Source organism: Triturus cristatus, chromosome 7, assembly GCF_964204655.1.
Source record: "Triturus cristatus chromosome 7, aTriCri1.1, whole genome shotgun sequence".
Taxonomy (NCBI): domain Eukaryota; kingdom Metazoa; phylum Chordata; class Amphibia; order Caudata; family Salamandridae; genus Triturus; species Triturus cristatus.
The window spans coordinates 1,014,102,068-1,014,114,273 of NC_140590.1; the positions used below are offsets into that span (position 1 = coordinate 1,014,102,068).

The 12,206-nt window shown below is 45.8% G+C and overlaps 1 protein-coding gene across 1 annotated transcript in view; it reads left to right on the forward strand.

The window, feature by feature from the left end:
• The window catches only part of RAD50 (RAD50 double strand break repair protein), a 495,519-nt gene that overhangs the window by 311,246 nt on the left and 172,067 nt on the right, over positions 1 to 12,206 (forward strand). Inside the window, exons 19-20 of the mRNA XM_085618052.1 lie at positions 9,415 to 9,507; positions 9,592 to 9,705. Of these exons, the coding sequence (XP_085474178.1) occupies positions 9,415 to 9,507; positions 9,592 to 9,705 (207 nt within the window). The remainder of the gene's footprint in view (positions 1 to 9,414; positions 9,508 to 9,591; positions 9,706 to 12,206) is intronic.

Here is a 12,206-nt window from a genome sequence, read left to right on the forward strand (position 1 = left end):
AGTTTCCGTTGCCGTCCGGAGAGCCTTCCTCCCGGCCTCGTGTGGATCATGTGCCCTCGTCGTAGCCTCCCTCGACGCCAGCTCCTGCTGCGCCGCGTGTGACGCCATCGACTCCATCGGCGCAGCCGACTCCACAAACGGCGCCACCTACGCCATGTCCACGGATTCGTTCACAGAGAGAGGCTCAGAGGCTTATAAAAGTGGAGAAGTATCGTGCAGAGGAAGTAGAGGAAGGTGAATTAGATGACTCAATGGATGAGTTTGAAGGAATTCAGGAGGCAAGCGGATTGGACACTACTCCTGAATGGGAACTTTCTTCTTCGAGGTCTTCTCCGCCTCAAGAGCTGGCTCCTTACCATTTGGTAATTAAGAAGGCTGCGGAGGTTTTAGACTTGCAGTTGCCTTCTGCAGAATATAAGCCTAACTTATTGACAGAGGTTCTACATTCACCTTCCTCAATTGTTGAGCCCCTGTTGCCTTTTAATGAGGCCATCCTGGATCCTATCATGGACGTTTGACGCAAGCCACTTTCTTCGCCTGCTGTTTCAAGGTCTGTGGCTAGAAGATATAGAGTAGCTCCAGGGGATCCGAGCTTCCTTTCTTCACATCCATCTCCAGAGAGTTTGGTAGTGCAAGCATCCTGCTCCAAACAATCTTCGTGGGCATTTCCACAAGCTCCAGCTGACAGAGACTCAAAGAAAATTAAACAGTCCGCTAAAAAGGTTTTCTCTTCAGCTAGTATGGCACTGAAGTCAACTAATGCCACTTGTTTGTTGGGCCGCTACATACACGCTTTAATGGACTCTGTAAAGCAACTGGCCCCCAAATTGCCTGATGAGGAGAAGGGTTGCTTCATGGAAGTTCTTTCAGATGCTCAGGCTGCAGCTAGGCAGGTAATCCAGTCAGGATTGGATATGGTTGCCAGAGTTATGGGTTCTTCCATAGCCACAAGAAGACAAGCTTGGCTCCGCTCTTCTGGATTTTCTCCTGATGTTCAGGCCACTCTTGTTGACTTACCCTTTGATGGGACAAAGCTTTTTGGAGAGAAAGCGGATTCTGCCTTACAGAGATTCAAGGATAGCAGGGTGACTGCGAAATCCTTGGGATTGCAGACCCAGTCGAAGGGTTTTGGCTTCAGAAAGTATAGGGGTTTTGGAAGGTCTTCCTTTTGCGCCTTCCTTCACCCTCAACAGCAGCAACAACAGCAAAATCCACTCTAAGTCATATAGAGGAAGACAAAGGGGTCGACGTGGTTCTGCCCGCAATCTCTCCTCCTCCTCAACCTCCTCTGCTCCCAATGATGCTACAGGGAAGCAGCCCTAGATCCCCCATCCTGGATCATGTGGGGCCTGTTGGGGGTCGGGTGTCCCACTTTCTGCAAGGTTGGAAACTGGTCACGACGGACCTTTGGGTTATAAACCTTGTGGAGAATAGGTACCCCATTCCCTTTCTGGAATTTCCTCCCCCTTACTCTCCTTGCCCTTACTCTCCTTGCTCAGAGGACCATCTGCTTCTTCTGCTGATGGAGGTTCTTACATTGCTAAAAAAAAGGTGCGATAGAGGTGGTTCCAGAGCAGGAAAGGGGTCAGGGATGCTACTCACGGTATTTCCTGATTCCCAAAAAGGACAGCAGATTGCGTCGGATCCTGGACCTCAGAGTCTTGAACTTTTACCTAAAACAGGAGAAATTCAAGATGCTAACCCTTGCTCAGGTTCTTCAGGCGTTGCAGCAAGAAGACTGGATGGTGTCGATCGACTTGCAGGATGCGTATTTCCACATCCCAATCCTGAAGTCTCACAGGAAGTATCTCCGTTTTATGGTTGGGTCGCAACACTACCAGTTTGCGGTCCTCCCGTTTGGTCTTACTACTGCACCTCGAGTCTTCACCAAGGTGATGGCGGTGGTGGCTGCCCATCTCAGGAGGTCGGGGATTCCGGTTTTCCCTTACCTGGGCGGCTGACTACTGAAAGCAGAGTCGCCAGAGATGGTGCAACATCATCTGCAGGTAACATCTCATCTGTTATTCAACTTGGGTTTTTCAATCAATGTGCTCAAATCTCACCTGGTGCCCTCTCAGCGCAACCTGTTCATAGGGGCGGTTCTGTACACTACTGTGTGTCGAGCATTTCCTCCTCCACAAAGAATTCTCGACATTCAGGAGATGATCCCTTTATTCCACAATGGAGCGGTTGTTCCAGTTATGAAGGTCCTTCGTCTGCTCGGTCTGTTCACCTCCTGCATTCTGTTGGTCAACCATGCATGCTGGGACATGAGGGCGCTCCAGTAGTGCCTCCGCAGGCAGTGGTATCAACACAGCTGAGATCTCAGGGAGTCAGTTAGGATCTCCAGAGAGGCTGCAGCAGATCTGTCTTGGTGGAGCGTGGAGGGCAATCTGTCTCAAGGAAAGCCCTTTCATCTTCCTCCAACGGTGGCCACAGTGACAACGGATGCCTCCACCCTAGGGTGGGGTGCTCTTCTGGGGGATCTGGAGATCAAGGGTCTTTGGTCTCCAGAGGAAAGATTGTCTCATATCAATCTTCTAGAATTGCGGGCGATACGTTTGGCGCTCAAGGCTTTTCTCCCTTCCCTTCGCGGTCAGTCGGTTCAGATCCTGACGGACAACACTACCGCGGTGTGGTATGTGAACAAGCCGGGAGTCGTACCGTCTCTGCAGAGAGGCTTTGCGACTCTGGTCCTGGGCTCAGGACCATCGGATTTGCTTGATGGTGAATCATCTGGCCGGGGTGCTGAACGTACGTGCGGACAGTCTCAGTCGACAGTTTTCCATCGACCACGAGTGAAGGCTTCATCCAGAGGTTGGTCAGCACGTCTTTCGGACATGGGGGGCTCCTCGGGTGGACCTGTTTGCCGCTCAAGAGAACACGCATTGCCTGTCATTCTGCAGTCTCCAGTTTCCGATGCAGGGGGCGTTGGGGGACACGTTTCAGTTGAGTTGGAGCTCACAACTCCTTTACGCGTTTCCTCCCATACCCTTGATTCCTCGGGTTCTGAGGAAGATTCGCCAAGACCGGGCCCAAGTTATATTGATCGCCCCGGATTGGCCAAGAAGGGTGTGGTACACAGATCTACTTCACTTTTCGTTGCACCCTCCGCTCCGTCTCCCTCACAGGGCGGACCTCCTCTCGCAGTCGGAGGGGCAGGTTCTTAACTAACCTCCCCCCCTCCAGAGTCTGCCCCTTCATGCCTGGAGATTGAACGAGGCAACCTGAGTTCTTTCTCTCTCCCACCGGATGTAGTGGATGTTATATTATCATCCAGGCGACACTCCACTAAGTCCATTTATTCCTATATTTGGTCTAAGTTTGTAAAATGGTGTGGAGAGAGATTCATTGACCCTTTAAAGGCCCACTTGTCTAATGTGCTTCAGTTTGCTCTATCCTTGGCTCAGCAGGGTTGTGCTGTGGCCATGGTTAAGGGTTATTTATCGGCCTTATCAACGTTTCTGTGTCTTCCAGATCAGCCGTCGTTATTTAAATCTCCTATTGTTTTAAGATTTATCAAAGACCTTACTAATAGGTTTCCACCTACTCCCTTTGTAATGCCACAGTGGGACCTTAATCTTGTTTTAACTTTTTTGATGGGGTCCCCTTTTGGGCCCCTTCATAGCTGTCCATTGAGACTATTGTCCTTTAAAATGGTCTTTCTTGTAGCCATAACCTCAGCAAGGAGGGTGACTGAGCTTCAAGCTCTTAGTTCAAAACCCCCGATTTTAACCTTACATGCTGAAAGGATGGTCCTCTGGACCAGGACTGCTTTCCTACCTAAGGTAGTTACTCCTTTTCATCTGGGGCAGTCCATTACTCTCCCTGTGTTTTATCCTCCCCCTCACCCTTCCAAGGAGGAGGAGAGACTTCACCGCTTGGATCCTAAAAGAGCAGTGAGCTTTTATTTGGACAGGACAAAAGATGTACGTTTGGAAGATCAGCTCTTCGTGGGCTATGTTGGACACTCAAAAGGCAAAGCTGTGCACAAGCACACTCTATCCAGATGGATCATCCTAACCATCAAGATCTGCTACGTCCTGGCATGTAAGGTTCCACCTGAGGGTATTAGACCTCATTCTCCTAGAGCTAACTCTTCCACCTCTGCTTTGGCCAGGGGTGTTCCAGTTGCAGACATTTGTAAGGCCGCGACTTGGGCCTCCCTCCATACTTTCACAAAGCATTATTGCTTAGATTCTGAGATGAGGAGGGAGGGCCATTTTGCGCGCTCTGTCTTGCAGGACTTTTTGGTATAGGAAAAGTGGACACCTTCCTCCGGGAGTGGGACTTTCTGTGGCAATCGGTTCACAAGGTGAGGAATCCACTGGCAGATGTATCCATCAGAAGAACATGTTACTTACCTTCGGTAACGCTTTTTCTGGTGGATACAGTATCTGCCTGTGGATTCCTCACTGACCCACCCGCCTCTCACCGCCGTCCACCTTTGTATACCTAAAAAGATCCCTTTTTGGGCTGGTTGTTTATTCATTGTATTTTCTATCTAGTACATTCATAGGAAATGCTGATGTTTTTAGCTTTCCTTTTTGACTTTGTGCTGTATATATTGGTTCAATTGTTGTGTATTATGTATACTTGAGTCTGTGTCAGTCCACCTGCTCGCCTCGGAGGCACGGAAAAAATGGGTGGAGCTGACGTCATCACGCCGACGTGGCTCTCTTATGGCTCCGGTGATGTCATACGGAGTCGCGAGCGGAGCCGTGGTATTATGACGTTGGCGTGGAGAGCTAGGAAAAATTGCGTGGAATGCTGGCGCAGGGGATTTTCACAAGGTGAGGAATCCACTGGCAGATACTGTATCCGCCAGAAAAAGCGTTACCAAAGGTAATTAACTTGTTTGTCTAATCTTGCTAGTCCCTCGTTGATGTTGCCACCTCCTCTTTCTTCACTGCTCCAAAAGCAGAGCTAAGTGCCACTGGCCTCTTGACTATAATTTTTCTATATTGCACATCTGTGGTGATTTTTCCTGGTATTTGGAGGCACTTTGTGTGCCCTTATATTTCACGTGTGTTTACTTTCCAGTGCGGTCGCTCGAACACTTATGGCTCCTCGTGGCTGCTTTCTTTCAGTGATCCGTGCTACGGCGCTCGGGGGCAGATATGATGTAGTCTGCCGGCTACTAGAGGGCACCGCTTGCAGAGTGCAAGTAGCGCATCCTCGTTTCCAGGTCTCCAATGCCGGTGCGCTAACTCCCATCGTATTGCTCGGGAAGTGACAGCGCGGCCGACCAGGTGCCAGACATATTGCCTCAGTGATTGCCTTTTGCTCCTCATGCCTGGAGTATTACGCTCCATTCCGGGGTCGGCATAATTTGAGCAGCACATAGCCCGAATGACAGGTTGTTGACAGTCACACGGACACCAGCCATGCGTATATTGAACCCTTCATATTCAAGTGGTGTCCTGCAGGGTTTCACTTTGTTATTGACCCCTTAGACTGCCTATTATCTGACTTGGAAACCCCCACCTGTTTTGATGCCCTCTAGATTTGCCTGGTGATCCTAGAGCCCTACAATCTGACACTAGTGACCCCAGTAGGCACTTGACCAAAGACGAATGACGTCAAAGAAACCTATATAGTGGAAGACGCATGACTTACCTCCCCATCGATGATCACTTTTGCGAGGTCATAGATGCCTCCATCTTGTAAGTGGTTAAGCAGGCAGTGGATCCTCTGGAGCAGAAACTCTTGGGAGGGAAGACACCCTTGGGCTCATGCTCCCATTACCTCAAGGGACACCTATCCAACCTGCATCACTCCCTAAACGCAAAAGAGACCCCAACCCTGGCATCGACATAGATGCTTTTGACTGAAGAAAGAACAGCATAATCCTAGCCTCTGGTCCTGACATGGAATTCTGTGCTTGGCTGTCAAAGTTGCTGCCACCTAAATGAGGACACATTTTTTTCCTGATTCTGATGGGAACAGTTTAACCTGGCTTTTTGTCATGAATAATGTATATTTCCTAATTTGAGATTTCTTAACAGCTATTGCGAATCCGTGTGCATCGCTTTTAGGAAATCGAAAATTACATACATTCCATTATGCAATTACAAATAGCAATTTCTACAGATTTGCTATTTGGGAAGCGGAATTTTGTACTTATGGGCCATAATCTTCTTTTTTCCATTTCGGTTCACTTATTCAGCTGTACATTTTTAAATACAAATGTACAATTTCCAATGCTGTGTAAATGTTTTTGTTAGTGCATTGTGATAATTCTGCTTGCTCAATTCTCTTGTTTAATTATGTTCCAGTATAGCCTGATACCTTGATTCTCTAGTAATAATTTTTTTAAAGTCCGCAACGTTTCATAGAATCGGATATCTTGATTTCTCACTTATGTTCCGTGAAACATTATTTGGAGAAACAATTAGTAGTGAAAGGCTCAAGGGGCTTCTATATTGATTGATCACTGTTGAATGTTTTTAAATTGAACAAACAGGGTATATAAGCTCTGTTGAAACACTGTTAGGAAGAGCGGAACTTCGATCCAGCAATTGCTGACTGCGTGTCACCCAGACAAGAGCTTTTGCAATACACACCTTACCTTGCTCAAGGCACATCGAGTCTACCGACATGCTTTTTTGCCTACTTGAGGACAGTAGAGCTGGTGTAGCTCAGAGACAGGAACAACTGCTGTCGCCATACTGAATACTGCTTCTGTTGTTCTGAAAAAGCATGTGACTGTAACCAAGGCCATCTAAATACTACAAATAGGCCTTTTTTGTCCTAATATCAGCTTAGTTAGCCAAGGGAAGGTAGGGGTTGGAAACCAATGCAGAGATATCCTAATTTACCATTATAATGTTACAAATTTTCCATTGGTCTGTTTGTTGACAAATATCGTTGTCACTAGCTTCTTTATTTTCATAGTAGTTATATAGTAATCATATTGTGTGCGCTAGGATAGGTTTTTGTTTTCAATAAAATTTCAAAATCAATTCCTTCTGTAAATTCTTGATTGTGTCTATTCATGATGAAAGAGGGTTTGAGGACCACTAACAGCTACTCCTGTGAGTCTCACAAGACTGATTGTTACCTAGTACACAACTTACTCATGAAATGCTCCGTGGATTGTGGGAGGTTGCAGTCCACCGGGTTTTCTGACTCATGTTGGTACACCGACTAATTCTTTGGTGCCAGGGGTCTGGAGCAATCGTGGCGCCATAACTGGGGCTTCAGCCTGGCTTTCTGCGAGCCGCCACTTGCTACCCCATCGACTGTGCCCACACGTGGTAATGATGTAATTTATCTGTGTTCGTGAAAATGCAACTTTTATGTTTTCATGAACACCGCACAGGTCACTCCTCCCTGCCTCTTCCTCAGGCTTCTGATAAGAGGAAGAGGTAGGTGCTGAGGCACGATCCATCTACAGTCACTATTTAAAAACGTGCTTTTTAGGTAGATTTTTGGTTAGTGTATATTTGAGGGACATAATTCAATTACAATGCCTTCACCCGACACTATCCATTTTATTTTCAGGCATACTGCTCATGCATCACATAGCTAATTCTTTCTGCTAAAATGGGGCTGTCTGGGTGCACATCACATATATCCCTAAAGCCACCGACGGCCCACACAGAGCAGCCGGCACATGATCCCAAGCAATGTTCCAGCTTCTGATAGGGTTGTGCTTCCCGATCCTGTCAAGATGCTGAGAGAAGAATTTTTAATCCTGGCCAGACTGCTCTGTCTGGCTTCTCATTGGGAAGTATGGCCTTGCTGGCTCTGGTGTCCAGCACCAGGTTCCTGCTCTGCCATGGAACCTCCAAGTTGCCAGCAAAAGAAGCAAAGCAAGTTATTAAAAACAAATGTTTCTCTGTGTATGTGTGTGTGTGTGTTTGTGAGTGATTGAGAGTGAATGAGATTGAGTGAGAGTGTTAGTGTATTTGAAAGTGTCAATGAGTGTGAAAGCGAGTGAGACCTATTTTATGAGTGAGTATGAAGAAGTGAATGAGGTGTGAGGGACTGAGTGAAGGAGGGTGAGTTAGAAGTAGTGAGTGAGGGAAGTGAGGCAGAGGTGGTGCTATCAATGGTGCAGTTGCATCAGGGTCCAGCGGCATGTGAGGCTTACGGTATCTCATTTATTAAAGCAGAGCTCCTGTAGATCAGAAGGTACAAGAGTGAGTGTGATAAGGGTGAGTGTGTGTTTGTGAGTAAGAGTGAGAACCAGTGAGTGTGAATGCACAAGTATGTGTGTGTCTAAGTGACTGAGTCATAATGGGTGTGAGTGAGCAAGAGTATGTTTGTTAGCATTTTTTAAGCTTGTGAGTTTGGCGCTAGCCATGGCATAAAACGTGGCAGATAATTCTTGGCTTATAGGGGTACCCAATATAAGATGCTGCAACTGGCACACTGGAGGCCATTTTTGGCATAATGGAGGGCACCCGTGACAAAATGCATGCCCTGACATACTGGAAGTAAGTCTTGTCATATTGGCACCTGTGGAAGAATGTTGGTGCTGTCATAGTGGAGACGATTCTTGGAATGGAGGCAACTGTGGCAGAATGCAGGGGCTAGCACATTAGAGGTAATTCTAGCTTAAGGGAAGATCCCATTAGAAAATGCAGACCCTGCTGGGAGTAATACTTGGACAAGGAGACACCTGTGGGAAAATGCTTGCGACGCCATACTGGCGGAAATTCTTTGCTTCAGAGTGGGCAGCCATGGCATAATGGGTTTGAGGACAGTTTGGGAGGAAGCAAACAAGAATAAAATACTGGCTTTGACATATTCTGGTAATTTTTGGAATAATAATTGCCCATGGAATGTGGGAAGCATGGATGGCAAACTACTACTAACATTTTGTAATGTAATTCTTGGCATAAGGGATAATAAGCATGTCAAAATTCAGGCATTGGCACACTGGAGGAAATTCTTAAATCATATAAAACCCCCAAGGAAAGTTTTGGGGGAAAACACTTGTGATAAGTATTATGCCTCACCACTTTGAAAGATCACCAGCAGCCACTTGTCTGGAAAACCCTTTCTTGGGACATATTCTGGAGTGAATTCCTAAAAATGTATGACGCATGCAAGTGTGTCCCTGCCGAACCATGAATACCAGCTGAGCCTACTGGTCACCCTATCTAAGATACATATGCCATAGTTGCAGTGCTTGTTGACTCTCTTCTTGTATTATTGGTTACCTAAGGTGGACGTTTTATCTTATGCTGTCATGGGAGTAGTGTTTATGGAAGGCGCTTCTTACCCAATAACATGCTTTTGGTAAAGTGAAACGTATATTCTCACACCATGGTATCAGCAGTCAATAAATAGTTTGCATTAGAGTTAAGTATTCTTGTTGTAAAACTACTGTTTTAATGTTTTTGGTGGATTAGTTGCATTCGCTATTTCTAAATTGAAGTTCTTGCCTTATTGTTTTCGCAGTTAAACATTATCAAAGAGAAGATTAAGACAATCGCTAACTTTGTGAGAGAAATAGAGAAATACATTAAAGATGGGAAAGAAGAATACAAAGAGGTAACCAAAGGCTATACACGAAAGTACACAGCTGAGCATTGGTATGCTATTTTTGTTCAACTCACCCAGTTTCCCTTCTTGTAGCAAAAAGAGACAGAATTAGAGGAGATGAAAACTCGTTTAAATGAATGTGAAAAGATGAAAGATAAGATAAACAAGGATATGGTAACCATCCGGCAAGATATTGACACCCAGAAGGTAAGCCAATGTGCTTTTATTTTCATGGAGGATATATTAAGTAAATTACCTGAACTAGGTTGTGAGCACTCTGTGGGAATTTTGGTTCTGATAAGAATTAAGGGATCTACACAGCATAAAGATCACTGGGGCAGCACAATTTTATGAAATGTTTGGTTTGTGTTTCAAGCTGCTGGTCTGGCTTCTTTAAACTCATTATAGCAATTAGGAAGGGGCATTCCAAGGGCGGCCCTTCCTAACTGCGACTCGCAGCCCTATGTGTGAATGTTTTGCAACCGCAATTGCGGTCGCAAACCACTCACAATTTACCGCTCTCTTAAAGAAGGTTGGTAATGCAGTCGCAAGTAGGAAGGGGTCCCCTTCCCCTTTGTAAATGCAGGGGAAAATATTTTTTAGGGGCAGGCAGTGGTCCCAGTGATCACTACCTGCCCTTAAAAAATTAAACAAAAAAGTTTCATTTTTAAAAAAAAAATGCATTCCGTTTTCCTTTAAGGAAAACGGGCTGCATTTTTAAAAAAAATGCTTTATTTAAAAGCAGTCCCAGACATTGAGGTCTGCTGAGCCCAGCAGGCCACCATCCCTGGGAGGACCAGCCATTCCCAATGGGGTTGCAAATTGCGAGTGCCTCATTTACATTCATGAGCCTCACATTTTGCGACCCCATTGGGAATTGCAATCAGTGTCTCTAACACTGTTGTGCATTATAAATAGCGACTCGCAATTTGCGACTCTCAATCGAGTGCAAATTGCGAGTTGCAATTTACACTGGTCGTACATCTGGCCCCTAGTGGTTCAAGATACATATTGCGGAGTTATCTGTAAAGTTGGAGCTTTGAAAAGCACCTTGTTGGAAGAAGAGTTGGCCATGTTGACTAACAACTAAAATAACTGATTTTGTAGGAGTGTTTGCTTCAGGTGACTCCTGCATATCATCAAAGATTAGTCAGCAGCTCCGAACATGGTCAGTCACACAGCCCTACTTTTAACTCTTACTAAATGTTTTTATTGGGTCTCCAGCCACTTGGAGCACCACTTTGAAAAGACCATGTTCGGAGCTGCTGACTAATCTTTGATGATATGCAGGAAAGAGTCACCTGAAGCAAACACTCATACAAAATCAGTTATTTTAGTTGTTAGTCAACATGGCCCTCCAGAATCTTATCTTTGTGCCAAAAGAGAGACCTAATGTTAAATAAAAAATATGTGTAATAACGAGTTGCAAGTACTCTTTTGGGAAGAGGATTAACTTTACGAAACTTGAACAATCAGAAATGTTGCACTGTATATGTTGCCAGTTGTTGGACTTGGCCCTTTTTTGGCTAAAGTTCCTTAAACTTTTTTGCTTTCCCCTAGACCTTTTTTCTGACATGGTGTCGCCAACTTAGATGCTTTGGGCACTTTGCCACTGCTGATCATTGTCAAAGTGCAAGTGCTCCCTGTATAAAATGTAATGATAATTGGATGTCCCTGATTGGTATGTTTGCCTTTCTAGTAAAGTCCCTAGTAAAGTGCACTATGTGTGCCAGGGCTGGTAATGCAAATGCTACTAGTAGGCCTGCAGCACTAATTGTGCCGCCCACACAAGTAGCCTTTAAGAGAGTACTCAGGCCTGCCACTGCAGTGCCTGCACGCAGTTTGTTAAACTGCCATGTTGTCCTGACAAGTGCACCCACTTGCCAGGCCTTACCTTTCCCGTTTTATGCACATCAGACACCCCTATCGTAGTCCCACGGTACCCCCCTGGGCAGGGTGCAGTGTAGATGAAAGGTAGGACATGTACTAAGGTGTGCACCATGTCCTAACTGTGAAATACTCTTCATTTAATTTTTCACTGTTGAAAGGCCAGCTTGCCCATAGGACAGAGTGGGGAAGGCTGTGTAATATGTTGCCAGCCTATCTTTCCAAAGGCTTAAGACAGAGAGGTGAAGTTTAGTGTGCCTGAACTCACAATTTAATAACACATCTTTTTGTGAAGGTGGTTTTTGAATTGTGTGTTTAGAAACCACTCTTTTAGAAGTGGCTGGGTTTTTGTGCTCTAAATATTTCTGTGTGTCTCTGCTAGGTTGTGGATTGACTGTCTGGATTTGAATGTGATAGGCTCTGGGGAATGTCTTGATCCAGGAGAGGAGGTGAGACAGCAACAGGCTGACCTGCATCTGGAGTGTAGAGGTGAGGAGTAGCTCCTGGAGGTGAAGAGGCCTGGGTTGCTGCCATAAAACAATGGCTCCATCTACTGCTGAGTGATTAAGGACCCAGAATCCCACTATCAAAGGCAGAAGGTGTCACTGGCAGGGAGACACCCAGAACTGGTTTGGACAGGGGTCAGTGTCCCCTGAACACAAAGACTTCAAAGACATTTAGAGGTAGAACTATGAGAGCTGAAACCTTTGGAATGGAACTGTTCAAGACTGTAAAGGATTGAACCTACTTTGTGGTCAATAGGAACCTCTGCCAAGGAAGAAACAGCTGAATAGAATGAAGGAAAGGACTGACGCTTGCTG